Here is a 24355-nt window from a genome sequence, read left to right on the forward strand (position 1 = left end):
AAAAACCTCCCATTTTGTGTAGGTCCTGATGATGCCAGGGTTCTTGTTTGCCTAGTCCAAGAATGAATTTCGCAAACACCCAAGGTAGGAAAGCCAGGGAGAGGCTTTTATTGAGATACAGTGAGAGGACAGAGCTCGTGGCTCATGCCAGGAGGGGACAAGAGAGCCTGTAGTGGTGTGTTGTCCTACTAGGGGTTTTGTAGGCTGTTGAGGATTTTTGAGAACTGGATAAACGCTAAGGGGTGTGGACTTGTTAAGTGATGCCTGAATATTTAAAATTAACTTAACACAAAGAACTTCCTGCTCTGATTTCTCCCTGAGATACTGGTACTGGCGTCTTGGCCTGGGAGCATATCAAACAAGGCCGCCTGCCCAGCTCCCAACGTGGGCTGAGGTATTGTTTGCTAAAGAGTTAATTAAGAATTTCTAACTTCTTGGGTATTAAATGCAATCTTATCTTTAAGGTGGAATCCTTCTTGCCTTTTACTATGTTGTTTATTATGCCTGGGCTTACTTGCTAAATTAGTTGTCCAGTGTGCAAAATCACATCTGATCTGAAGGAGGAAAGACAGCACATAGGCATGGGCCTTTTAGCATGCTAAAGTGAATGTTACACATGATTATAAATGACTAGCATAATAAAAACATGTGCTACTCTTCTTTATCTGCGGAATATTAACTGATCTCGCTGAAGAATGACCCTAGAGCTGTGAGAAACACACTTACTGGTCCAAATTTCAGTAAGTGGACACGGAGATAAAGAGAACAGGGGAGCAAGACTTTAATAACGATCTTGCAAAATTGGGTGTCCAGTGAGCAGGCACGCCTGGGGAGATTGGTGCCAGTAATTTATCTCCTAGTGTGCGAGTCCCTCCCCTGGTTCCTCATTGGCTGAGTACCACAGGGTTCACATTGTTCCCCAGACATCGCCTAAGCCAGTTACATCTTTCCCTTACATTTGTCTTAATCTTACTGGTAGGTTTGAGAAACTCAAACAGTATGTATAGCCAGGCCCTTATAAATTCCCACCCACTCTCAGCCTGAGCAGCTTCCACCACGTGGCCCTTTGTTAATACCTTACTGTTAAGATGTTTTAAACCTCCAGGTGGGAATAAATCACATTTAGGTTTTATGCTGTTTTCTAACAGAGCTTACTGTTTAACACAGTTTTAAACTAGGTGGGGGTTTCCTCGCTCTAAACTAGGGGGTAGTTACACTGCTCTCACAGCAAACATCCTGCCTTGCTTTTTCTGGAGGCCCCCACCCTATTCTGTCTAAGCCCATGGTCCCTGTCTCACTGAGAGCTCCCCTCTACATGCTGGCTGGGATGCTGCTTGATTCATGAATTGTTCGATAAGGGCAATTAGATCTTCAAATTTACTCTGTTGATTTGTTTTTTAACAGCACAAACTCTGATGAACCATAGCAAGTTTTTGAGAATCTAGTCATTAAGAATATAGTGATTTCTACCTTTTGCAACAACATGGATGGAGCTAGAGGGTATTATGCTCAGTGAAGTAAGTCTGGCAGAGAAAGACAAATACCAAATGATTTCCCTCCTTTGTGGAGCATAACAACGAAGCAAAACTGAAGGAACAAAATAGCGACAGACTCAGACTCCAAGAAGGGACTGGTGGTTACCAAAGGGGAGGGGTGGGGGAAGCCAGGTGGGGATTGAGGGGTATCATGATTGGTGCACATGGTGTGGGGGTCACGGGGAAGACAGTGTAGCTCAGAGAAGACAAGTAGTGATTCTATAGCATCTTACTACACTGATGGGCAGTGACTGCAATGGGGTGCGGTGCGGGATTCGATAATACGGGTGATATAACCACATTGTTTTTCTTGTGAAACTTTCCTAAGAGTATATATCAATCATACCTTAATAAAAATTTTTTAAATATGATGATGGGGCAACTAGGTAAAAAAATATATATAGCGATTTAGTGGGCCTGAGATGAAGGCTGTAAATTGTTGGTAGGGAAAGGACCCTCTGAAAGCCTTTCTGAAGGAGCAGACACACAAACTGCTCGTGAAGATGCCCCTCAGCACCGTCCTCTGCTGGCCTGCTCCCTTCAACAGAGGTGATGACATTGATCTCAGGAAGAGACTGCTTCCGAAGTAATCATGATTCATTGAGTCCGTCTGTCCTTGGGTCTGCTGGGGACAACCACTAATCCTCTCGCCCCTCCCCTGGCACCTCCGCAGTGACAGTGGCCCCCTGCCCACGTGCGGAGAGGGGGCAGCAAGCAGCCTGGTCCCCCATGCTCGGTATCCTCCCAGGGCAGGGGTGCTCCTCTGTCATCATCCCCACCTGCTGTGGCTTCAGGGCAGGGGGAACGGCAGAGTCTTCTCTCCCTGTCCCTCCCCACAGCCCAGCATCACCCACAGCCCCCATCCCTGCCCCTGGAAGCCAGTGTCCTTGCCGGGCTAGTCAGTTACTCAGAGCTGGGAACGAGTGGGGACTTTGTGGGCGCCAACCTGAGAGCGTGAGGGGATGGCTGAGCCCCACAATACACCCACCCCCTCGGCCAGGAGGCTGGAAGGCCCTTCAAAATGTGTGGCCCAACTCTGTGTCCCCATTTGCGAGCAGGCCCCGTGCTGTCTCTTCAGTGGGGTGGACAGGAGGCTGCACGTGGCATCCCTTAGGAAGACGCCCCTGCCTCAGAGGAGGCCCAGGTAAAAAGATCCCCACACCATCTGCCTGCACAGAGGGGAAGGGGTCCACACAGCCCAGCCAGACCCTTGAGTCTGAACTGGAAGTCCGTGGGGCCGCAGAACGAAAGCTGCGGTAGACAGCATGACCGGGCCAGGCCACGTGGCATCATGTCTCCCCTGAGGCCTTGGATCTCAAACCCTGGAGGTATGGGGGCACCATGTGCTTGAGGTGCTCAGAAAGAAGGCACTTGCCCCTGTTGACAAGAAGAGCTGTAATCAGGCCCTGGGCCTTGCAGAGCTTTCCCTGGGCCCCCTGGAGTGGCAGCAGGGCAGCGGGGCAGAGTTCTGGCATCTGAGGCCTCTGCCAAGGAGGCAGCCAGGCCCTTCAAGCTGAATGGGATGTCATGTTGTAGGAGGCTTTCGTCAAGGTCTCCAGGAAGAACTGTTCATCCTCCAAGAAGTCCCGGTCCTGAAAGGCACAGCTGGTGAGCAGTCACCCTCTGGGTCCCTCCTGTACCCAGGGCCGTGAACAGGGACACCAGCTGGCAGGACGAGGAGCCAGGTGGAGCCTTGGGTGCTAACTGCACCTCTCCCCACTTCCTCCCTGGCTCTGGGATGCAGCTGGGGCACGGGAAGAGCAGGTGCACTGGGGTGAGGCAGGCCAGGTCTCAGTCCCGGGGAGACCACTGTGAGCACATGATTTCATCCCACAAACCCTGTCTGTAAGCTGGGTGGTTCCACGACCCGCCTTGTCGGGTCCTGGGGGGTAAAGGCTCATCAAGCACCTGCAGCTTTATAGCACAGAGCCTGGCACGCAGGACATGCTCCTGAGCGCTAACTGCTGTCGTCACTGTCACAGGGTCTTTGTGAGGTTCAACTGTTGCACAGAACCTGGCCTACAGGGCAGGACTCAGATGCTCACTGAGCAACCTGCAGTACTGGTCTCCTCTCGGGGTGGGCTCAGGACGCGCTCCTTCCTGCCTCTGCCCTGAGCTGCTTGGCAGCAGTGTGAACTCGGAGGACCCCAGGGCCAGGGAGTCGGGGGGCCTGGGCTGGACTCACCTGCTTAGCTGTGTGTTTCAGCAGCACCAGCTTGGCGTGGAGGTGCGAGGAGCCCAGGCCGGCCAGCGACGGGCTGAAGCCAGGAGGGCCAGGAGCAGGGGTCAGGGTGGCTGAAGAGGCAGAGGAGGAGGCCAGGGACAGGGGCGCTGTTGGACAGGCCGGCCTCAGCCTGTCCCCCAGGCCTTCTCTCCATGGCGGACGGATGCCGGCGCACCGAACGGGCACCCGCCAACTGACAAAAGCCTTTGCTCCTGCTCATAGGATCTAAGCTGGCAAAGCCAGTTCCAGGGATTAATTCAAGGGAAATAATCCGGCAAAGGTGCAGAGATGGACATGCAAGGTTTCCACTGAGGTGCTGTTTAGCTTAGCGACAAAAAAAATCACTTCATAGGAAATGAGCAAAAACATGAGCTTATCAGCCTTTTAGTAAGAAATAATGCTAAAAATTATGATTAAATGTTTAGTTACTGATATGAAAACATGCTCCAGGTGTATTACTGAATGAAAAAATCAAGGGACAAAAAAACGTATGTATGTCAATTTTGTTTTTAAAGACATACAGTGTAGAAAGCTATGCATGGAACTGTTAAGGGGAGGTCTCCGTAGATAAGAGTGGGGCTGAGAGTGATGTTTTAAAAATAGTTTTCTCTCTACTTCTTATTTATTTTTCTATAATTAACATGCACTACTGTGTAAGGAGGGAGTAGCAAGATGACTCTAACCCCAGCTGCCACCAACTTGAGTGGCAGGATGCTCCTGGCATTGCCCTGCTCAGGGGCGAGCTGAGCCCATGTCCGGCCTTCTGGGAAAGCTACTTACCACTCAGACAGGAGGCTTCCGGGCCCTGGGCCCCAGGGAGTGGCTCCTCGTGGCTGGAGGGCAGCCTCTGCTGGGCCAGACTTAGATGTCCCTGTCCCAGTGCCCCAGAGAGAAGGATGTAGCTGGAAGGGTGGAGATGGGGGGCACCGGTCGGGGCAGCCAGAGCTGGGAGGGGCCTTGCCTGGCGCAAGTGCGGCTCCTGTTCCTGCAGCCACCGCTGTTGCATCAGCTGTAGCTGGGCCTGTTGCCCCGACTGCACCTGCAGGGCCTCGCGCAGTGCCCGTTCCCCCTCATGGTTTGCTGAGGCCACCTGCCGGGAGGCCACTGGCTCAGCGGGCTGGCTGGGGTCAGAACGCCCCGGGCCCGTAGGGGTCAGCCCGGTACCTGGCTCGTGCTCTCCACCTCCTTGGTGCGCAGCCTGAGGCGCAGGGCCACAGCACTGACCCTCTCCTTCTCCAGCTGCACCTTCTGCCACTCCCGCTCCAGCACCTCCCTCTCAGCTGCCAGCTGGTCCTCCTGGGCCCGGAGCTCGCGCGCCCTGACCTTCAGCTCTGCCTGCCCCTGGAGACGGCAAAGCCTTTGCTGTGTTCTCTTGGGAGTCGGGCTCTGCCCAGGGTTTCCAGGCCCCTGGTGTGCACTGCCTTGTTTCCGACCCACCCCGACCCTGGGAGGAGATGGTGGGGCAAGGCTCCAAGGACCAGTCACAAAAACCTGGGCTCCAGCCTCACTGCTGCCCCTCACCCCTGGGCTCAACTTCTCTGAACCCGTTTCCTCATTTCTGGGGTAATGGGAATGTGGTGAGGATTGAATGAGAAAATGGGTGTAAAGCACCTGCAACAATAAAGGGAGTTGTTATTTGTGATTATTATTGGTTTAGTTCCTGTATTGTCATTTATGGCTAGGCTCTTTGCTAAGCTGATGCATCCCAGCGGCGCAGCGGGCAGTGAGCACCAGGGAAGGAAAGGGCCAGGGCCGCCCAGGCTTCCACTGCTGGAGACTCTGAGCCCTACCTTGGCCAGGCTGACGAGGGCACCCTCCCGCTGGGTGTCCACCTGCAGTGCCCGCTCTGCCTCGCGCTCGGCCCGCTCCTTACTCAGCTTCTGCTGTGCAAAGAACTCGGCCCACTCAGCTGCTAGCCGCCGCCGCTCCTCCCCGCACTTGTGCATGACAGACTTCTGCTCCTCCAGCAAGGCACTCTGGGATGAGGGGACGAGGGCACAGGGTGAGCATCCTTGGGTGCAATGGCAGCGACAACCGCTGAACACGGAGTGGCTGGACCCACCTTGGCCCTCTCCAGCTCCTCGCGCTCCATGGTGATCTGCTGGACCATGACCCTCCTCTGCTCCTCCAGTGCGCGCTGTGTGGACTCCGCCTTGGACTGCTCAGCATTCACCCGCCAGCGCTCCTGCGGGCCGAGTCAGGGACACTCCCCCTCAACATGCCACCTGCCCCCATCAGGCCTGACTGCTCCCTGGGGAGCTGTGCAAACCCACTGCATCTCTGCACCATGCCACAAACGCTCCTTGACAGGGAGGTGCAAACTAGGGTGCCTGAGGGGGCCTGCCAGGCCTAGCCGCTGGGGTCAACTGTACCAATGCTTGGGAATCACCTCGGAGAGGCACTGGAGGGCCAAAGGACAGTAACACCCATGCCCTGAATCGCCAACCAGAGCACCCTGCCTGGTTGTCTCCCATCAAGAAGGCAGGCAAGGAGCACAAGGGTGGTGCGTGTCTGCAAGGGGATACGGAACACACACAGCGTGAAGTTAGAAGCTTAACTGTGCTTGGCCCAAAGCAGGGGCTGAATAAAGATGATTCACAGGATAAAACCATTTACAGTTGACCCTTGAACAGTGCAGGGGTTTGGCATGCTGATCCCCACTGAAGAGTTGAAAATCCACATTAACTTTTGACTCCCCCAAAACTTAATAGCCTACTGTTGACACCATGTTGATAACACGAACAGTGGAGTAACACGTATTTTGTATGTATTATATACTGTAGTCTTACAATAAAGTAGGCTAGAGAAAAGATAACATTTTTTCAAATTGTTGCAGATCTCCAAAAACCTTTCCAATGTATATATTGAAAAAAATTCATGTGTAAGTGGGTCAGCGCAGTTCAAACCTATGTTGTTCAAGCGTCACCTGTACGTCTACATTCGATACATCTGCAGGATATATATGATATCAGTGGCTATCTCTGACTAGCAGGTAATTTAAATTTTCTCCTTTACTGTTTCTGCATTTTAATTTTTTTCAGTGAAATGTGTCATATTTAAGCTAGTACCAAAGGTATTATTTTTTTAAGAATAAAGCTTGTTCTTATACATGAATGAACTGCAGGGAGGTCGCCATGTGTATCTGTTACAGCTCCGGGTGTGAGAGCATTTCCCCCAATGTCACGGGCTTCGGAAGACAGATTTGAGTCCCAGGAGGAAAGTGGGTGGTGCGGCTGACGGGCAGAGGAAAGGCCGGGAGCTGAGGTGCGAGGAGGGGCAGGGCTGCCACCCTAGGGTGCCCTGGGGCAGGCTGGCTGCTGGCAGAAGGACAAGCCACACCTGCTCCAGGAGCCGGCTCTGCTCGCCCAGGCGCGCCTCCATCTTCGCGGTGACCTCCTGCAGCCGGCTGCGCTCCTCCTCCAGGTCCCGCTGCTGCTGGCCCAGCCTCTCCTGCAGCACTGGGGGCGGCCCGCAGGCGCTCACTGCCCGCCCGCCTTCCCACTGAGAGGAGGCAGACAGGCGAGATGGGAGAGGGGGAGGGCACACGGCTGGGCTACCTCGGAGCTGCCCGTCCCGCTGCCGGGCGCCCAGCTCCCGCTCCTGGGTGGTGGCGAGGTGCGAGGCCTCCACGCGGGAGTGCAGCTCGTGCAGGTTGCTGGAGAACTTCTCCATCTGCTCGATGATGCCATTCAGGGACCTGGGGGAGGACGGGGTCACCTTGGCCTGGGGATCCAGCACCAGCCTCAGGAAGGCCGGGCCGGAAGGCGCACGCACCGCGTGTGTGAGGTGGCGCTGGTGACTGCGTTGATCTCTCGGTCCTTCAGCAGCTTCAGGTGCTGCAGCTGCTCCTCATGGTCCCGGCGCATCTCCAGGATGGAGGCCCTGCGGGACAGTGGGGAGGGCGGCTCCCTGTGGGACAGGCGTGCCTCTGGGCAGGCAGTGCTCCCAGAGCCTCCTCTCTGCCTCTGCAGGGCACTGCCTCAGTTTCCCTGGCTCCTCTACCTTATCTGTCCTGGTACCTCAATGCCACAGCCACTCTAAGGCCTGTTGCCTCTGTTATTCAGCGCAGGACACTTGACACAGAGAAGATAGGTGTGCTAGCAAGCTTTGTATTTGGCCAGTCTGAGTGGGGTACAGGCCTCTCTGCCCTCACTGACCTCTAGTCGGCCATGTTCTTAGCTCGGCTGTCATCCAGAAAGGCGGCTGGGTGGGCACACTGGCATGGCACACCCCTCCAGGTCAGTCTACTCAGACCAGAGCAGGCAGTGGTGAGTGGATGAACCTGTGCTGAGGCTGCCAGGCTCTGCCTGAATGGCCAGGGGCCCCTCAGGCCCTGTGGGGACGGCCCCCTGACTCCTGGGGGCAAAGGGTCTGAGTGCTTGGCCTTGGTCCTCACCCAGAAGGCAAGCCTCAGCTGCTGAGCCACAGCTGGGGGCCTAATGGGAACTGGCTTTCTCCGGCCATCCTTGAACCCAGCTCGCGCGCCCTGCCTCCCGGGCCTCGCCCTCACCGCTGCAGTTCCTGGAGCCGTTCCATCTCCTGGTCCTTCTCCTGTGCGGCGGCTGCCAAGCGCCGCTGGTGCTGGGCCGTGAGCTCGGCGCGGGCCTGCTCGGCCTCCTGGCAGTGTGACAGGTACCGGGCGGACAGCTCCTCGTTCTCCCTCCGTAGCCGCTCTTCTCGTTGCAGGTATGAGGTCTCGAGCACCTTTACTCGGCTTCTGCCAACAGAACACCCAGCCATGGGGCTTGGAAAGCGAGGGTGGCCACAACCTGTGGAAGGCCAGGTGGGACAACTGGGGCCACCTGTGGGCGCCCTCGATGAGCTCCAGATCAGCCTCGTGCCGCTGCTGCAAGCTCTCCAGCAACAGCTGGTGCTGCGTCCGCTCCAGCTCCAGCTTCTGCACCTGGGAGGCGGGAGGAGGGACGGCATGGAGGGAGGGGAAGCGGGCTCCCTCAGGCTACCTGGGAAGCCTTCCGGCCCTCAGCAGGACCCCCTCCCGCACAGCCCTGCCCCACAGCCAGCTGCCCCTCACCTGGGCCTCCAGCTCTGCCAGCCGGGCCTGACTTTGCAGAAGGTCAGCCTGGAGCTCAGCAGTGCCGCTCTGAAGCTGCACCCGTGCAGCCAGGAGCTGCCTCTGGTATTCTATGCTTGGCAGCAGGCTCCGTGCCAGGGACTCTGGGAGCAGGGGCTGCAGGAGAGGGCAAGGGATGTTCCAGGTTAGGAAGGGACAGGGACTCAGCTGAGCCCAGCTACCTCTGGCCCTCAGCTCACTGGACCTCCCAGGCCCTGCACCTAATCGGTGGCTGTAGACGGAGGCAAGGATGTGACATCAAAAGGTCAAGGACGAGGCCTGGGGTCATGCAGTCCCTGCATCTCCCCTTAGGTCTGGTGGGAGAATGTGTCTCCCTTCCTCCCCCAGGATAACGTCCCCCTTACGACACCGGCCCTTTCTGTCAGGCCTCAAGTCCAGTACTGACTCGGGTTCCTGCAGGTTGCCCACCACCCACTGCCCATGATCTCCAAAGGCACTTCTGGGTTATGCTCCTGGGGGCTAGGCCTCCTCGGGCTCAGGGGTCAGAGGTGACTGCCACACCTGGGAAACAGAGGGAAGTAGGCAAGGATGTAGGAGGCTTTCTGGACAGAACAGCAGGATGGCTGCAGCCCTGTCTTCTGACAGAGCATTCCCAGCCTGCCTGGGTGCCACCTCTAATTCCCTTGGGTGCCAACACGTTAGCACCCAACTCTGCCCCAGAGCGGCAAGGCTCCGTTAGGAGAGTGCTGGGTGGGGCGAGCCCTCTGACACCGTGACGTGCTCTTCCCGGCGGGCTGCCAGGTCAGACCTCTCACTGATGCCTCTGATCGCTGGAGAGCTGCCCCATGCAAGACCTGCACCTGTTTGCACAGCCCTCCTACCTGGACCGGAACAGAAAGTTCTTTGGGTTCCTGGGAGCTTGGGAGCCAAACTGCAGGCTCTGAAAATCAACAGCAAGAAATAAGTGGAAGGTCCAGGGGGCCGAGGGGGCTCGTGTGTGTTAGGAGAGCCCAGCTCCACTTGTCTTCGGGAGCCCTGAAGGAGGCGCAAAGGGCCTCTTCCTTACCCAAGTTCAACCCCCAAACAAAGCAGAAAACAAACCAATGCCAGAGAGGTCTCCAGGGGCTGTTCCCTTCTTTGGGTCACCTGCATGGAGGGCCAGGGTGGCCTGGTTACAAGTCACAGAGGACCTGAGGACAGAGACGGGGAGGGTGGCAATGACAGCCTTCTGTGCAGGATGCAGGAGAGAAGGGGAGGGTTGGCGTGGGCAGTAAAAGAAGACGTCAGATTCAGATCATTGACCGGAAAGCCCGGAGGCTGGTGGGTTACTAGGAGTGAGGTCTCAGTTATATAAAGGAGACCGGGACCTGCCTCAGGTCCCCTTCATCAGCAGTCCTGATACAAGATACTGAACACCACACACCACAGTGACCAAGTCGGAGCCCAGCATGGTCATCTGTTGTCTCTTAGGAAGGAGGCCCAGGCCAGCCCTCACTTGGCCTCTCGCCCACCCTCAGTCCTGGCTGCAGACATACCCCGAGGTGGCAAGCCTGGTGGGCGGCTTTTGTGTGGCTGTCCCTGAGGTCCGTCCAGCAGCTGCTTGCTTGAGTCCTTGAGTGCCGGCAACAGGCCAGCTGAGGAAGCAAACATTAGAGCAAAGGTGGCAGAAGGTCCAGGCCAGGCTGGATGAGGACGGGAAGCTGTGTTGCCTTCCCTCAGCCCTCCCCCTGTCCCCACCATCTCATCTTGGGAGGCTAAGCCCCTGCCTTCCGGTGTCCTCTCTGGCCCCAACACCCACTGGGGCACAGTGAATGGGCACTGACCATCTGATGATAGCCTGAGGAAGGACAATGGACGTGTCATAGACACCAGACTTAAGTTCAAACTCAAGTTCAAGGCCTTGTGCTGGATTCGACTTTGCTGAGCCTTAGACTGAGGCTCTGCTCCCTCCTTCCCAGGTCCAGCTGCCTTTGGGCTCCTCTCTTCCCCTGTCTGGTATTCCCACCCCCATCTGCTGCTCTCAGGGCTGGCAAGAAAGCTTTCCCCTGGTTTCAGGTCGAGGGCAAAGCTGCCTTCCCCATTCACCAAAGACAGGGCTGGGTGATGTCCCTGGCCTGTCCCACAGTTGCCCACCTCCCCTCCCCTTTGCTCTGGCTGCACAGCACTTTGCCAATTCCTCCAACCCATCCAGCCTTGCAGCCATTTTGCCTTCCTGCCCTGGGAGGTCACTCCCTGTGCAGCCTCACAGGACTGCCATTCGGTGGCATCCCCCAGGAACGACCTCTTAGCCACTGTGTCTTCTCTAACACAAAGAGCGCAAGCAAACCTCAGCCCACATGCGTGCCACTCACTGAAGTCTGGGTCAACAGGAGCACAGTTTGCAGGCTGTTTTTGGTTTTTTTTTGCACCAAGGGCACCATAGGCAGCAGAGCCTCTGCTTGGAGGCACGAGGATGGCTGTGCGTTTGTCACATTAGAGCACCCTCTGTCCCCTGCCTGATCAAGTGAGCACCTGTCCCCATGGTAGCCAGGGTATGAGTGTGAAGAGCCCCTTAGTCCCTCGTGGCGGCACCTGGGTCGGGGTGGGGAGCCAGAGGCTCTCTCCGTAGTACCCAAAGAGGGAGGAAACACAGCTAAGAGGAGGCTCCCTGCCAGCGCTCCTAACTGCAGCCAGGAGAGGGGCAAGGTCGGCCCCCCACGCCCCTGCCCAAACCTCCCTCCGCCAGACAGCAGCCCAAGCCCATACCTGTCGGAGGGGGGCTGGCCTGCTGCCCCCATGGAGTTCTGGCCCTCAGAGGCCTTGGTGCGCTCCTCGCGGGCCAGACCTCGGGACTTCTTTCGAGCTAGGGCGTGGCCCAGCCAATCCTCCTCCTCCTCTTCCTCAGCGGCTCCCAGCTGGGAAGCCTGGCTGGCTTTGGCAGGGGAAGCTGCACCCTCGGGTGGTGGCTTTGCCGCTGAAGGCAGCCCAGCTTGGGCAGCCTGCTGGCCTGGGGTGGAATGTTGGCTTTTGGGAGCGGGTAGTGAGGGTGTGGAGAGAGAGGAGCCTCCCCTTTTAGCCTCTCTGGTGGGAGAGGGAGGGAGCGGGTCTGAGTTGTCCTTGAGGCCCAACCAGTCAGCTCCTCCCCTCCTGGGGAGGGAGGGACTGGGTGTTGCTGCGCTGCTCTGTTTGGCATCCGGTTCTGCCTTGGGGTCGGTGCCACCTTCTGCTAAGAACCTACTTCAAGATAGAGAGGCGAGGTCTGAGGCAGGGCCAGCAGCCCACCCCACGAGCCCGACTGGCCTTTCCCCCCACAGTTGGGGGTGACTGTGAGGCCCACACCAAGGGGTCTGTGATGCCCAGGGCTCTGCATGGCCAGCCTGAGGCCCAGCAAGCACATGGCCTGCACCAGCTCTGCAGCAGAGGCACTTTGAATTCCAGCCCATGAACTGGGGACAATGCCATCCATACTGAACAGAATTACAACCACAGGCACATATGTTAGAGAAAAATCAGTTATCAGGTGGTTTCGGGTTTTCCACCAATAGTCATTTTGTTATTAGTTTGTGTACTTGGCCATCTCCTGTATGTGTTACTGGCCAATGGCAGCAGGCCCCAAGTTTAAGAATACACTGGGATTGGGAAAAAATGTCAGTGTGTACACAGCGTCATTCAGATCGAAAGGGAGGCTGATGAAACGAGTGTGTTAACGACCACCAAGTCTGGGCAGAGTAGAAGAGAGTTCTTTGTATTGTTCTTGTAACTTCTCTGTCGGTTTGAAATTATTCCAAAATATAAAGTTTAAAATATGTACTGGGAGAAAAACTCCACATTGAGAACATTCTACCACTAGCTTAATGTTCTGTTGCAAAGTGGGGTGACAGCCCTTTCGGGATCGTCATGGCAGACCTCAGGGCCGTGCTCATAGGGAGCAGGGTTTGAGGAGCCGACGGAGCTTAACGCTCCTGTTCCCTAGGACTGGAAGTTTCATCGCTTATGGTGCTAAGAGGCTTCGGGTGCAGCCAGCCTTCTGCTCCTTGGGGCCTTTCCTTCGAAAGAGGCTGGGGGCAGCATCTGGCCAGGCTCCTGCTGGGAGCCATCTCCACTGCATGGCCTGGACTGGTGAGTCTGGGCAGCATCCCTCATCCTCTGGCCACAGAACCTGCCTTGAACACCCTGGCTCCCAAACAAGACAGCAGCACGGGGGAAGGCTGGGGCTTTCTCAGCGGGCAGCCTGTCTCTAGATCAAGCTCCCCACAGGCCCAGTTTACCTGACCGACTGCCGGTGGGATTGCTGGCCCTCGGAGGAGCCCACGGTGGGCTGGTAGGCCCCAAAGGTGAAGTCCTCGTCACCCCACATGTCGTCTTTGTCTGTGAAGTAAGGAGTCTGTTATCCAGAGCAGGGGTAGTCGAACTCTTTTGTGGCTGCAGGATTCTGTTTTTAAAGAGCTGAACTGGCAGTTTAACATGTAAGGTCAGTCAGCCAATTGCTCTGGAGGAAGCAGGGCTGAGGGGCTGGGTGTCAGCTCTGTGACTCAGACCCAAGCACAGAACATCATTTGGGAGCTATAAAAAATGCACTATGGGGCCCGGCCCCACCCCAGACATCCTTTAGGGAAGGCCCAGTGAGCTGTGTCACAAAACGATTGTAAACGGATGCTTTGAGAAACCCTGGTCCACAGCAGTGTTTCTCAAACCGTGAGCTGCTGTTATCAGGTTGAGAAACCAATTTAATGACTCACAACCAATGTATTTATAAGTCAAAAAGCATACAAGTAAAAAATAACAGAGTATTGCAAGGGGTAATTATTATTTCATGACACTTCTGTCTGTTATAAACGTGTAAACAATGGGTGTAGAGCTCATTTCTTGTTACGGGTCTGGGGGTCCATAACCCCTCCCCCTGCCCCGCCGGCTCCCTCACCCGGCGGCTGCTGGTACTTCCTGTCCAGCTTGAACTCCCTGTGCTCCCCGGTGCCCGGGCGGGCCAGGAGTTTGGAGGCAGTGCCCCGACCCAGCAGCTCATCCAGCTTGGAGCGAGCAGGGCGGGGCCCTTCCCTGCAGGACAGGCCACAGGGCAGGGACGTGTGAATACCAGGGGCTCCCAGGTGGGCCCACCTTCTCCCGACCCTCTAGCCTTTCCATGGGTCTGAGGCAGCGGCCTGGCAGGGACTCTCTGCTCACAAGGACCCTTGCTGGTCTCCCGTTTGCCTCCTCTCTGCTTTGGGGCTGTCTCCAAACCCCAGGGCAGCCATGATGTCATCCCCCTCGTCAAACAGAAATTCTTCTTTTTTTCGGACTGGGGTGTCCCCAGGAGTTAGAGGAATAGAAGGACCTAAAAGACAGAATGTGGCACAATGCCCATGGCCTCCATGCCCTCAACTGTGATATCTGCGTGGGTTAAGGGGGCGTCTCTCTGCAGGACTACCTCTCCGTGGGGCAGGGGACTTCGCACGTGTCTGGTCCGCACAGCAGTTGCTTCTCCCACCCACTCCCGGCCTCACAAATCCCCTCTCTGCTCTGATAATCTCTGTGGTCCCTGCCTGGCGGGGCCTCTGGTTCTTCACTCCAAGTTCAGCGAGCCTGCCACCAACTGCATCTGTCCCCGGATGACTTAACAAGCCCACCACCCCTACCTTGATCTCTGACTGGGGCTGGGCTCTCTTCCAAAGCTGTTTTACTCTCTGTCCTGAGTGGCTTCATGGCAGTTCCTTCCTCTTCGTCGGAGAGAAGTCCTGCCAATGGGTCTTCCAAGTCTCATGGTCAGAAGGGAAAGTACAGGTCAGACCGCACGGTTTGTTCAGGGAAACAAGCCCTGCGCTGTGCTGGGGGAAGTTTCACTGGAGTGGAGATTTCTAGCTGCTCTAGTACATCCACAAGCCTCTCAGCACCTGGAGGGCGTGGACTGTGTAAGGGGGGCTCTGACGCAGGTGACGCAGACTGGGCTCAGCAAGGGCACGGGGGGCAGGACAGCAGCCCTGGGCTCTCTCGCTGGAGAACCACCCTGGCTCGCCTGTGGGCTCCCAGACTCCACTGTCTGCACAGCCTTCTGAAAATGTTCCCAAGGCATCAGAAGAGACGTAACACATTTGTGCATTCATGAATAGAAAGGGAATTGTTCCTGTGCTTTTTAACGTCTTCAGTCTGATGTATGTATGGACAGCCTCAAAGTCCTTGCAAATAAGTTGTCCAAACATCTGGGCCAATGCAACATTACTGGTCCCTCCCTGGTTTCATCAGTGGCACAGCTGTCTGCTTCTCATCTGATGCACAGCAACATTGCCCAGGGTGCTCCACTCTCAGAGCTGCAGTACCCCAGAGGTGTGACTTGGGGGCCTGTGGTACCTTCATAGGAAAACTTCCTGAACTGACGCCCAAAGCTGCTGGGAGGAGGTGCCTTCTTGGTGGGAATGGTGTTCCCTGTAAGAAGCAAACAGAAGGCAAGGTGGGCCTGGGCTCTCCTGGCCGAGGTTCTGCCACACCCTGATTGGGGCCACTGGATGGCACAAAGTTCTTCCTGGGGGTGGAGAAGGCCAGAGGCTGGGTCTACCCCTCCCCAGTTCTCACTCAGGCTCTGGCAGGGAAACATGGGTTGGAGGCTCCCTCCTGCCCCCTGGACACAAGTCACTCCAAAGAGCCATGCATTTGGGAGATGCACGGGTACCATAAAATTCTACCATGGCTCCTCCAGGAGTGGCCATGTTGGACTGAGGGACTCAAACAGCCCTACGAAGGGAGGAAGCTCAACCTGGCCCTGTCCCCAGCACACACACTAACACACTCAGTTAGCGCCTAGCCCCTGATCCAGGCAGAGAAAACCCACAGGACAAGGGCATCTTCCACGTCCCCAGAGTGACCCAAGATTCGAGGCGCTATCTCCCACTCACCTTTCTCATCGGCTATTAACATGTTGGCAGGTTTGGGATTACTAGGCAACTCTTCTTTCCCAGAGTCCTTTGCAGCTCTTTTGCTAGAGGCTAGATTAGACTTCTTCAGACCTAAGAGATGGGCGTCCATGTCATCCAGATCCTGGAAAGGCAGGAGGAGGGCGGAGACCCCACAGGTGCTTAGCTGCTGGCTGTTAGATACCCTCGTGCTCCAAGCAGCCAGGCAGTGACGCTGCCTCCACTTCCCAGTGGGACAAACAGGGATTTGGGTTGGGGAACTGACCCTGACAGGGTTACAGAGCAAGGACACAGACAGGGCTGGGGCACCAGGTCTCATATGTTCTGTCTCCGATAAGCCCAAGGGTCTTGGATTAGTGCCTCTACTGGGTCTTACTAGCACTGCTGCCTTGAAGCCAGAACGAAGCGGGGACTAAGACCTGCCTTCAGCCGCTTCTCACTCAGTCTTAGCAAATGTGGAAGCGCTGTTTGCAGTGGAAACCAAATAGCAGCACCCTGGAATTAAGACTCCCAGAGGGACTGCCACTGGGCAGTGAGAAGGGGCCCAAGGCAAAAGACACCCCTCTTTTCACAGTCAGAGAAACTTGGCCCCCTTAACCTGACTTGGGTGGCAAACTGCAATCAGAGGCAGAGGTGTGGCGAGGGCATTGTTCGGTGTGTGACAGTTCTGCGGAGATGGCGGTGAGACCGCCATGAAGAAGCCAGGCAGGCGGGGGGGCAGGGCTCTCAGCACAGACCCGCTGAGGAGGACTTGGACAAGGGGAGGAGGGCTCCCTCAGGAGGGCAGTCGGCACCCGGGGGGCAGGACAGTGAGGGAACAAAGGAAAATGAGGAAACTCTTCAGAGACAATATGAGTTGGGAAAGAGAAGGGAACCAAAGGTAAGCAGGGGGGAGTGAGGGTTCAGCTCATGGTTCTAGAACAAACGACTCAAAGTCTCCACTGAAAGATGAGTCACCAGACTCAAGGGTCATGCCCGGGGGTGTCAGCTGGCTGGCCCCGAGGAAGAGCAGTTTCAAGGGGAGGTTAAAGAAGCTGCATCTGGAGCCAAGAAGAGACCAGATGCCCACTCCCTCAGGGCGGAAAGCAAGCGCTCAGGGACCCTGGGTGAGGTGGAGGGATGGGAGGCCGAGGTGCTGCCAGACGAGGCGGGGGGAACACAGGGCCACCTAATGTTCTCGACCCGGCCAGGCCGCCCGAGGCCGGTGGCACTGTGCTCTTATACGCTGGTCCAGAATTTATGTCTTTGAATTCCACGGCAAGGATCAGTTTGGGGCTTGGTCCGTTAAGAGGGCAGCTGTAACTGAAGGGGAAGGCAGGCGATGTGGAGAGAAATGGGGAGAAGGGCTAAGAACAAGCTTTAGAGGAGACAGTCTCCACTTCTGGCTTCTCGGTGGTGGTGACGGAGGGTGCCAGCCCTATCTCACCAGAGGACTATGGCATGGCGTGTCCCTGGGTGGGCGAATCTTTATAGACCAGGAAACTGACTTATAGTCAGAGGGGGAAGAAGGCAATAGCTCATGGATGGGCTCCATTCTTACGCCAGGAAGGGCTCAGAAACAAATCGAGAAGGGAGAAATTAGAGGGAGGATAAACGCTTGGCACAAACATCCTGCCCCCACAGCTGCCCCGGTTCCCAGGGCCATGCGCCTGTTCCATCACCTTCATAGGTTGGGGCAAAGCCTGCGGATCTGCAGTGATGTCGGAAACCTGAGTCCGCAGGAGGGCAAGGACGTGTGTTAGTCAAGACCCAGGAGAGCTCAGGACTCCAGCCCTCGTTACTCTGCTTCTGTCGGGGCACACAGCTCAGCAGGAGCAGAGCTCAGCCAACGGCGCGTGAGGAGGAGGGCCCTGCCCTCACTGGGCTTGGCTATTGTCTGAAGTCAGACCTGCCCAGTGTGGAGACTGAGGAAGTGCTGCCACTTTCTGTTTCTGCCAACTGGAAAGACCACTTCCACCACAGGAAGGCCTCAAAGGTGCTACTTGCCACCCATGTACCTGGACAAATGGGAAGGCTGGCGCTAGACGGGGCGACATCCAAGGCCCCCAACAGCTGTTAGGGGCTTTCTAGAAACTTAGCTCTCTTACTGGTAGGAATGAAAAGAAGTTTCTTTGGGTCCACTTGGCAGCCCTTGGTACTGATGTATTTAAGAACAAACCGGCTTTGCAGGGTCTTCTAAACCATTCTGTGAGCAGCCTCTCGGCCACCACACACATTGCACTGTCCTTGGGGATGAGCTGAGAGGATGGGGTGCAGGGAACAGCCTAGCCTCACCTCAACATCAGCTCCTTCCAGGCCTGCCATGGTGCTCAACGTGTCATTTTTCAGGAGGAACCTGCAAAGGGGTGGAATCAGCACCCACCCATAGGCCCAGGGCACCAGATAATTCTAAGAAAGAGTGGCTTAGACAGTTCAAGTGGATCTGGAGAGACACCCTTCTCTGAGGAACAGAATTGCTAAAAGGAATTTCACAGGCTACCTATGCAGAGATTTCCAACTTATTTTTAAAGCAGCAGAGTCCCTTTAAAAATAAACTGTTAAGAACAATGGGTAGGAGAGCTAAAATGCCTGAGCTAAAATGAACGTGGAGGCCAGAGCGCTCACACTGCTTCTCAACTGCCAGGAGAACTTTAGAAAAACAAACACAATCTGAAAATCACCAATCTAGGCCGATCCTCTTCTTCTGAGGATAATAAAATTGAGGTTCAGAGAGGTTCAGAAATTTCCCAAGGTCACAGAGTAAGTCACAAATGTAGGCCTAGCAGCCAGGACTTCTGCCCTCCAGTTCAGCTGTTTTTCTACCCGCCGGGCTCCTTCACTGACCAGGAGCAGAGGGAAGAAGGCCAGGAAGGTGGGGCACATAGTAAGTGGACAGTGGTGGGTGGCGAGGCAAGACCCTGTGGACTAAAATGGGTCATGGCTACCCAAGCTGGTCTGTGCTTACTTTGTTCTAGCCCTTGAAGAAGGAGGCACCTGAGCTACACCCGTGGCATCTCTGGCACATGAAGCTAGTTTAACAGGCTTCTCAGGTAGTGTCACTGGAAGAAAACAGAAGAGATGCCACTCAGTTACAGGGAACTGGAGTCAAGGTGGCAAGGACTGCACATGGCCCACCGAGCTGTCTCCAGGCCTTCCTGCTGAAAGGGCCTGTTTGGAGGAAGGAAACCAGCCGCATGGAAGGTCCTTATATAATCTTTTGAAAAACCTGAACAGGGGAGGGGGCAGTGTATTTCCAAGTAGGAAGTCAACCCTAAATGCCAACTGGTGCCAAATCAAGAGCCATAGCCCACCCATCCACCCCATGGAACTGTGGGGAGAACAAGGCACTTCCCCCACCCACAGCTGTCAGTTGCAGTACATGGGCTTGTGTTTCCTGGGTTCTTCTGGGCCAGGCTGGGGGAACCTCAGCCTGGCTTTCCCTGGAACTTTCCAAGACCCTGAAGCCCTGCTCCTCAGTACAGCAGACGTGGACACACAGGAGAAGGGACCAGTACCCACAGTCTAGATGAAACTCTACAACTCAACAAGCAAAGAGACAACCCAGTTTAAAAATGGGCAATGATCTGTCTCCAAAGAAGATATATAAACGGCCCCAAACACATGAAAATATGCTCAAAATCATAACTTATTAGAGAAAGTACACTGAAAGCACAAGATGCAACTTTATACCTAGTAGGATGGCTGCAATAAAAAAAGAGGCCATAAAAAATAATGAAATCCTGACATTTGCAACAACATGGATGGACCTAGGGACCATGCTAAGTGGAATAAGTCACAGCGAGAAAGACAAAAACCATGTGATTTCACTTATATGTTTTGTTTTTTAGAGTCTACAGACAAACAAAACATAGACTCATAAACACAGAGATCTGACTGGTACCTGCCATGGGCAGGTATGGGGGTATAGGTGGTTGGGATAAAAAAGTACAAGTTATAAAATAAAGTAGTCATAAGGGTGAATATACAGCATAGGGAATATAGTCAATAATACTGTAATGACTTTGTATGGTGACAGATGGTAACTAAACTGTGGTGAGCATTTTGCAATGCATGTAATTGTTGAATCACCATATTGTGTGAAACCAATATAACAGTGCATCTCAACCCTATTTCAATTTTTTAAATTAAGGTATCGATATACAATCTTATGAAGGTTTCACATGAGCAACATTGTGGTTTCAACATTCACCCATATTATCAAGTCCCCTACCCCACTCCATAGTAATTACTGTCCATCAGTGTAGTATGATGCTAACTCTATTTCAATATTTTAAAAAAGAAAACAAGTACATGCAAGGATGTAGAGAAATTGGAACCTTCTTATACTGATGGTGCAAATGTAACGGTGCTACCGCTGAGGAAAATAATTTGGTAGTTCCTCAAAAAGGTAAACGGAGTTACCACACAGTCCAGTAATTCTACTCCTATTTATACCCAGAAGAACTGAAAACATATATCCACACAAAAACATGTACATGAATGCTCATAACAGCATTATTCACAATAGCCTAGCTGGAATGTGGAAACCACCCAAATATCCATCAGCTGATGAATGAAAAAAATGTGGTCCATGCAAACACTGGAATATTGTCCAGCTGTGGAAAGTAATGCAGAAAGGGATGCTATGCTGCAGCCAGACCTGGAAAATGCTGTGGTAGGAAGCCACATACCATACGATTCCATTTGATACAGAGCATCTAGAAGACCAAGGAGAAAATAAGCAATTATGTGGCTGTCTCCGGGTGGGAGAGGGGAGAGTGACAGGCGCTGTTAATGGGTGTGGCTTCTCTGTGATGAAAATGTTCTGGAATTAGATTGTGGCGACGGCTAAACAACTTGGTGAGTATACTAAAAACCAACAAGCTGGGAGAATATATTTGTGAATGACATATCCGACAAGGGGTTAACATCCAAAATATATAAAGAACTCACCCACCTCAACACCCAAAAAGCAAATCACCCTATTAAAAAATGGGTGGAGGATATGAACAGACAGTTCTCCAAAGAAGAAATTCAGATGGCCAACAGGCACATGAAAAGATGCTCCACATCACTCTAATCATCATTAAAACCACAATGAGATATCACCTCACACCAGTTAGGATGGACAACACAGAAAAGCCAAGGAACAAGTGCTGGTGAGGATGCGGAGAAAGGGGAGCCCTCCTACACTGCTGGTGGGAATGTAAACTAGGTCAACCATTGTGGAAAGCAATATGGAGGTTCCTCAAAAAACTAAAAATAGAAATACCATTTGACCCCAGGAATTCCACTCCTAGGAATTTACCCAAAGAAAACAACTTCTCAGATTCAAAAAGACATATGCACCCCTCTGTTTATTGCAGCACTTTTTACAGTAGCCAAGATATGGAAGCAACCTAAGTGTCCATCAGTAGATGAATGGATAAAGAAGATGTGGTACATATACACAATGGAATATTATTCAGCCATAAGAAGAAAACAAATCCTACCATTTGCAACAACATGGATGAAGCTAGAGGGTATTATGCTCAGTGAAATAAGCCAGGCAGAGAAAGACAAATACCAAATGATTTCCCTCATTTGTGGAGTGTAACGATGAAACAAAACCGAAGGAACAGAACAGCAGCGACTCACAGACTCCAATCAGGGACTAGTGGTTACCAAAGGGGAGGGGTGGGGGAGGGGGGGGTGGGGACGGAGGGAGAAGGGGATTGTTGGGGTACCATGATTGGTGCACATGGTGTGCAGGGTCACGGGGAAGACAGTGTAGCTCAGAGAAGACAAATAGGGACTCGGTGGCATCTTACTACACTGATGGACAGTGACTGCAATGGGGTGGGGGGGACTCGATAATAAGGGTGAATGTAATAACCACATTGTTTTTCTTGTGAAACCTTCATAAGAGTGTATCAATGATACCTTAATAAAAACAAAAAAAGCCCCAACAAACTGCACACTTTAAAAGAGCAAATTTTATATGAATTCGATCTTAATTGAGAAAAAGAGAAGAAGCTTAAATCAGGGGGTTCTGGGGAAGAGGTACTTACTCTCATCCCCCAAGAGGTCACCAAGGACATCATCAATGGAGCCTGGAACAGAAAAGGAGCTGTCAAGACGAAAGAAAAATGTCCTAGTAAGCCTCATGCCTGAGGCCTCACCCCAGGACGCAGAGTTCTTCGATGTTGGGTTTAGCCTTAGCTCTTTCTTCATTGGCCACGAGATGTCTGCTAATTCTCTGACAGTCACAGTGCCTTGATGAAAGACCCAAGGGTAGAAATTGAAATAACTTTCTCAAAGGATGATGGTGAAGATTTTTAGTAGAACCTATATTCAATGAGACACAGACCAACAAGCCAGTCTTCCAGACTCTGAACAAAGCCCCATGTGCTTCTTGCGGAGAAGTGACAGAGATTTCTAAGCACTTACAAGCACCTTTCATACCAAGAGCCTCCTTGTACCCTTCCATCTGAGACCCCCTGAACTGGTCTGGAGGCATGCCTCCTTGGCCATCTCTGATGAGGACCTGTGGGGGAACCCAACACTCATACTGCATTAGTTCCTGCATGCAGCCTAAGTGCCTTAACTGCCCTTGATCCCAACTGTACACTTCTGGATACAGAGCCCAAGGAGAAGGACTTTCCCCCAAGCCCCATCCCTAGTTTCTGAATGATCTGAGGGCCAATGGGGCAGCGGTGGCTTCCAGGGAGTCCTCCTAGTGAGACCAAAACTGCCTGTGGAATTACAGGGAAATCAGCAAACTCACACGGAGAATATTTAGACACAGACATGCCTAAGTGATTTCTGGACCCAAGGTGGGGGAATTATTTTGGATGTAAGGGCGATGCTCTGTCTCTCCACTCACCTTTCAACCCCTTCTTGGTTTTGGGTGCCTAAAATGGGAAAAACAAGTGACATCAACAGATTCAAACAGTGAAGGTGTATTGAAACCAAGAATGCAGAATAAATTGTTTTGCTTTTTGCCAAGTCACCAGAAGAAAAGGAGCACCAATGGCATTTAGACACAGAAGCCCTTTATGGTTTTCTGGAGTTTCTGGGAATAGACTCATTCAGATTGTGGAAACAGTCCCTGCCAACCAGCAGTGGCCCCACTGCTGTTGCCATCCAGTGGGCAGAACTCTCTCCTTTTCCCTGATTTCCGTACAGTATACTCGAACCCTCCTAGGCTGGATGTACTGTGACAGGGAATGTTTTCCTCTGTTCTGATGCCTGATGCCACAATACCAGCAAGAGATACTTAAAAATGCTTCCAGCTGGATATTTAGAAGCTCAATGCTTAAAAAGAAGTTTGACATCAATTCTACTTCCCAGTTCTTTTCTCTGGGGACCTCATCCTGGCCCTTGTTACCCAGCCCCCAAAGTACTTCATGTGGTCAAGATTCTGGGGGTGGAAGTGGGATGAGGGGGTTCATATCTCCATACATCTTACCCTGCATTCTGCCATCTCAAGGATCTGGGGGCTGCTTGCAGCTCCTTCACAGTGCTGTCCAGCTCATTTGAAATTTTGCCCACACCAGGCTCATCTTTCCTAATGAAGAAAATTCAAGTAGTTAAAATGACATAGCTTTAACAATGCTTGGGTCCAAAGCCTATCAAGACTTCTTCTACTTTTACCCATTCAAGAGGTCAAAACCTATTTCCATATATTAAAAATTCTTTATACCAGGAGCAACTCAGATGCAAAACAATGTGCTCTGGGTAACTTACTGAGCTTTCCAAGGCCTCACAATACTTGCATGGAGCACAGCGGCTCTCATCCCTTAACCTTCAAGAGGATGAGGGAGATGGCAAGGACCCACCTCAGAAAAGAGGCGGTGCCTGGCACTCCTGCCAATACACCTTCCTAGGCACACCCAGGACTCCTTTCTATGTAGCATTCAGCACAAAGAGCAGATGTGAGCACTGGTTACTCCTTGACACTATTTTTACTGATGGTGGAAGATTTCCCTTCACACTAACTGTAAGTTCAACTCACTCCATTAATAGAGAACTGTTTTCCTTAGTTACGACTTTCTCCCTTCCCCTCCTCAATGTTACCAAAACCGACTTTTCCCAGGCCTTGGGAGAAAGGAGTGAGGGCGCCACCTCTGTTTCTCTGGTGGTGTCCTGTCCTGTTATTAGATTAAAAAGTTTATCTGGGGTTATGTACAGATGCCACTCTGAATATTTGTGTTTCTTTCTCTGTAATGACAATTTTGACGACCTGGAAGTCCAAACATGTTTTGTCTCATATCCCATCCAGGAACTTAGGCCATCTCCTATTGATCCTGCCCCAGCCTGACAGGCCGCGGTACTTTCTAAGGTTTGCCAAGATCAAAGGGCACAGGGTACCATAGCGTCATGGCATCTGCTCGCCCGTGCCAGGCATTTTAGCAAGGGCCTTTGCGAGGGTCCTCTCGGAGTCAACCCTCTGTCCCGAGACTGCGCGCCCCTCCGTGCGTCACCCCTTCTGCACGCCCAGACCTTCTCGGCCCCGCGCGCGGCCGACGATCCTTCCTGAAATCCCTGCGCCTGAAATCCCCCAGGTTACGGGCCATTCCTCGCGGAGGCGCAGCCGCTGGGACCTGCCCCAGCCATAGGCCCTGGCTCCGGTTCCTCTCGAGCGCAGCTGGTCAGGACTCCCGCCTCGGAGCTCCGCGGACTCTCAATCGTCCGGCCCCCGGAAGAAGGGCGAGGCGCGATG

The 24355-nt window shown here is 53.5% G+C and overlaps 1 protein-coding gene across 15 annotated transcripts; it reads right to left on the reverse strand.

The window, feature by feature from the left end:
* Positions 1 to 84: 84 nt before the first annotated feature.
* FBF1 (Fas binding factor 1) lies at positions 85 to 24336 on the reverse strand. Of its 15 annotated transcripts, XM_073235950.1 has the most exons (30): positions 24136 to 24336; positions 23102 to 23200; positions 22517 to 22544; positions 21702 to 21760; positions 18617 to 18710; positions 17947 to 18007; positions 15655 to 15796; positions 15113 to 15187; positions 14404 to 14523; positions 13952 to 14102; positions 13692 to 13825; positions 13039 to 13138; positions 11537 to 12007; positions 10327 to 10425; positions 9893 to 9981; positions 9673 to 9731; positions 8792 to 8947; positions 8562 to 8662; positions 8270 to 8476; positions 7534 to 7641; positions 7317 to 7456; positions 7099 to 7217; positions 5822 to 5944; positions 5550 to 5735; positions 5281 to 5370; positions 4924 to 5100; positions 4721 to 4849; positions 4540 to 4630; positions 3721 to 3830; positions 85 to 3200 (listed from the first exon to the last, which is right to left on the reverse strand). In XM_073235950.1, the coding sequence occupies exons 2-30, from the start codon at positions 23106 to 23108 to the stop codon at positions 3105 to 3107; spliced, it is 3522 nt and encodes a 1173-aa protein (XP_073092051.1). In that variant the 5' UTR covers positions 23109 to 23200; positions 24136 to 24336; the 3' UTR covers positions 85 to 3104. The 15 variants fall into 15 exon arrangements, with proteins under 15 accessions (XP_073092051.1, XP_073092047.1, XP_073092046.1 ...); XM_073235946.1 differs by having other exon boundaries at positions 4540 to 4849; positions 21702 to 21743; XM_073235945.1 differs by having other exon boundaries at positions 4540 to 4849; positions 11537 to 12004.
* Positions 24337 to 24355: the final 19 nt, after the last annotated feature.

Source organism: Manis javanica, chromosome 4 (assembly GCF_040802235.1).
Source record: "Manis javanica isolate MJ-LG chromosome 4, MJ_LKY, whole genome shotgun sequence".
Classification (NCBI taxonomy): domain Eukaryota; kingdom Metazoa; phylum Chordata; class Mammalia; order Pholidota; family Manidae; genus Manis; species Manis javanica.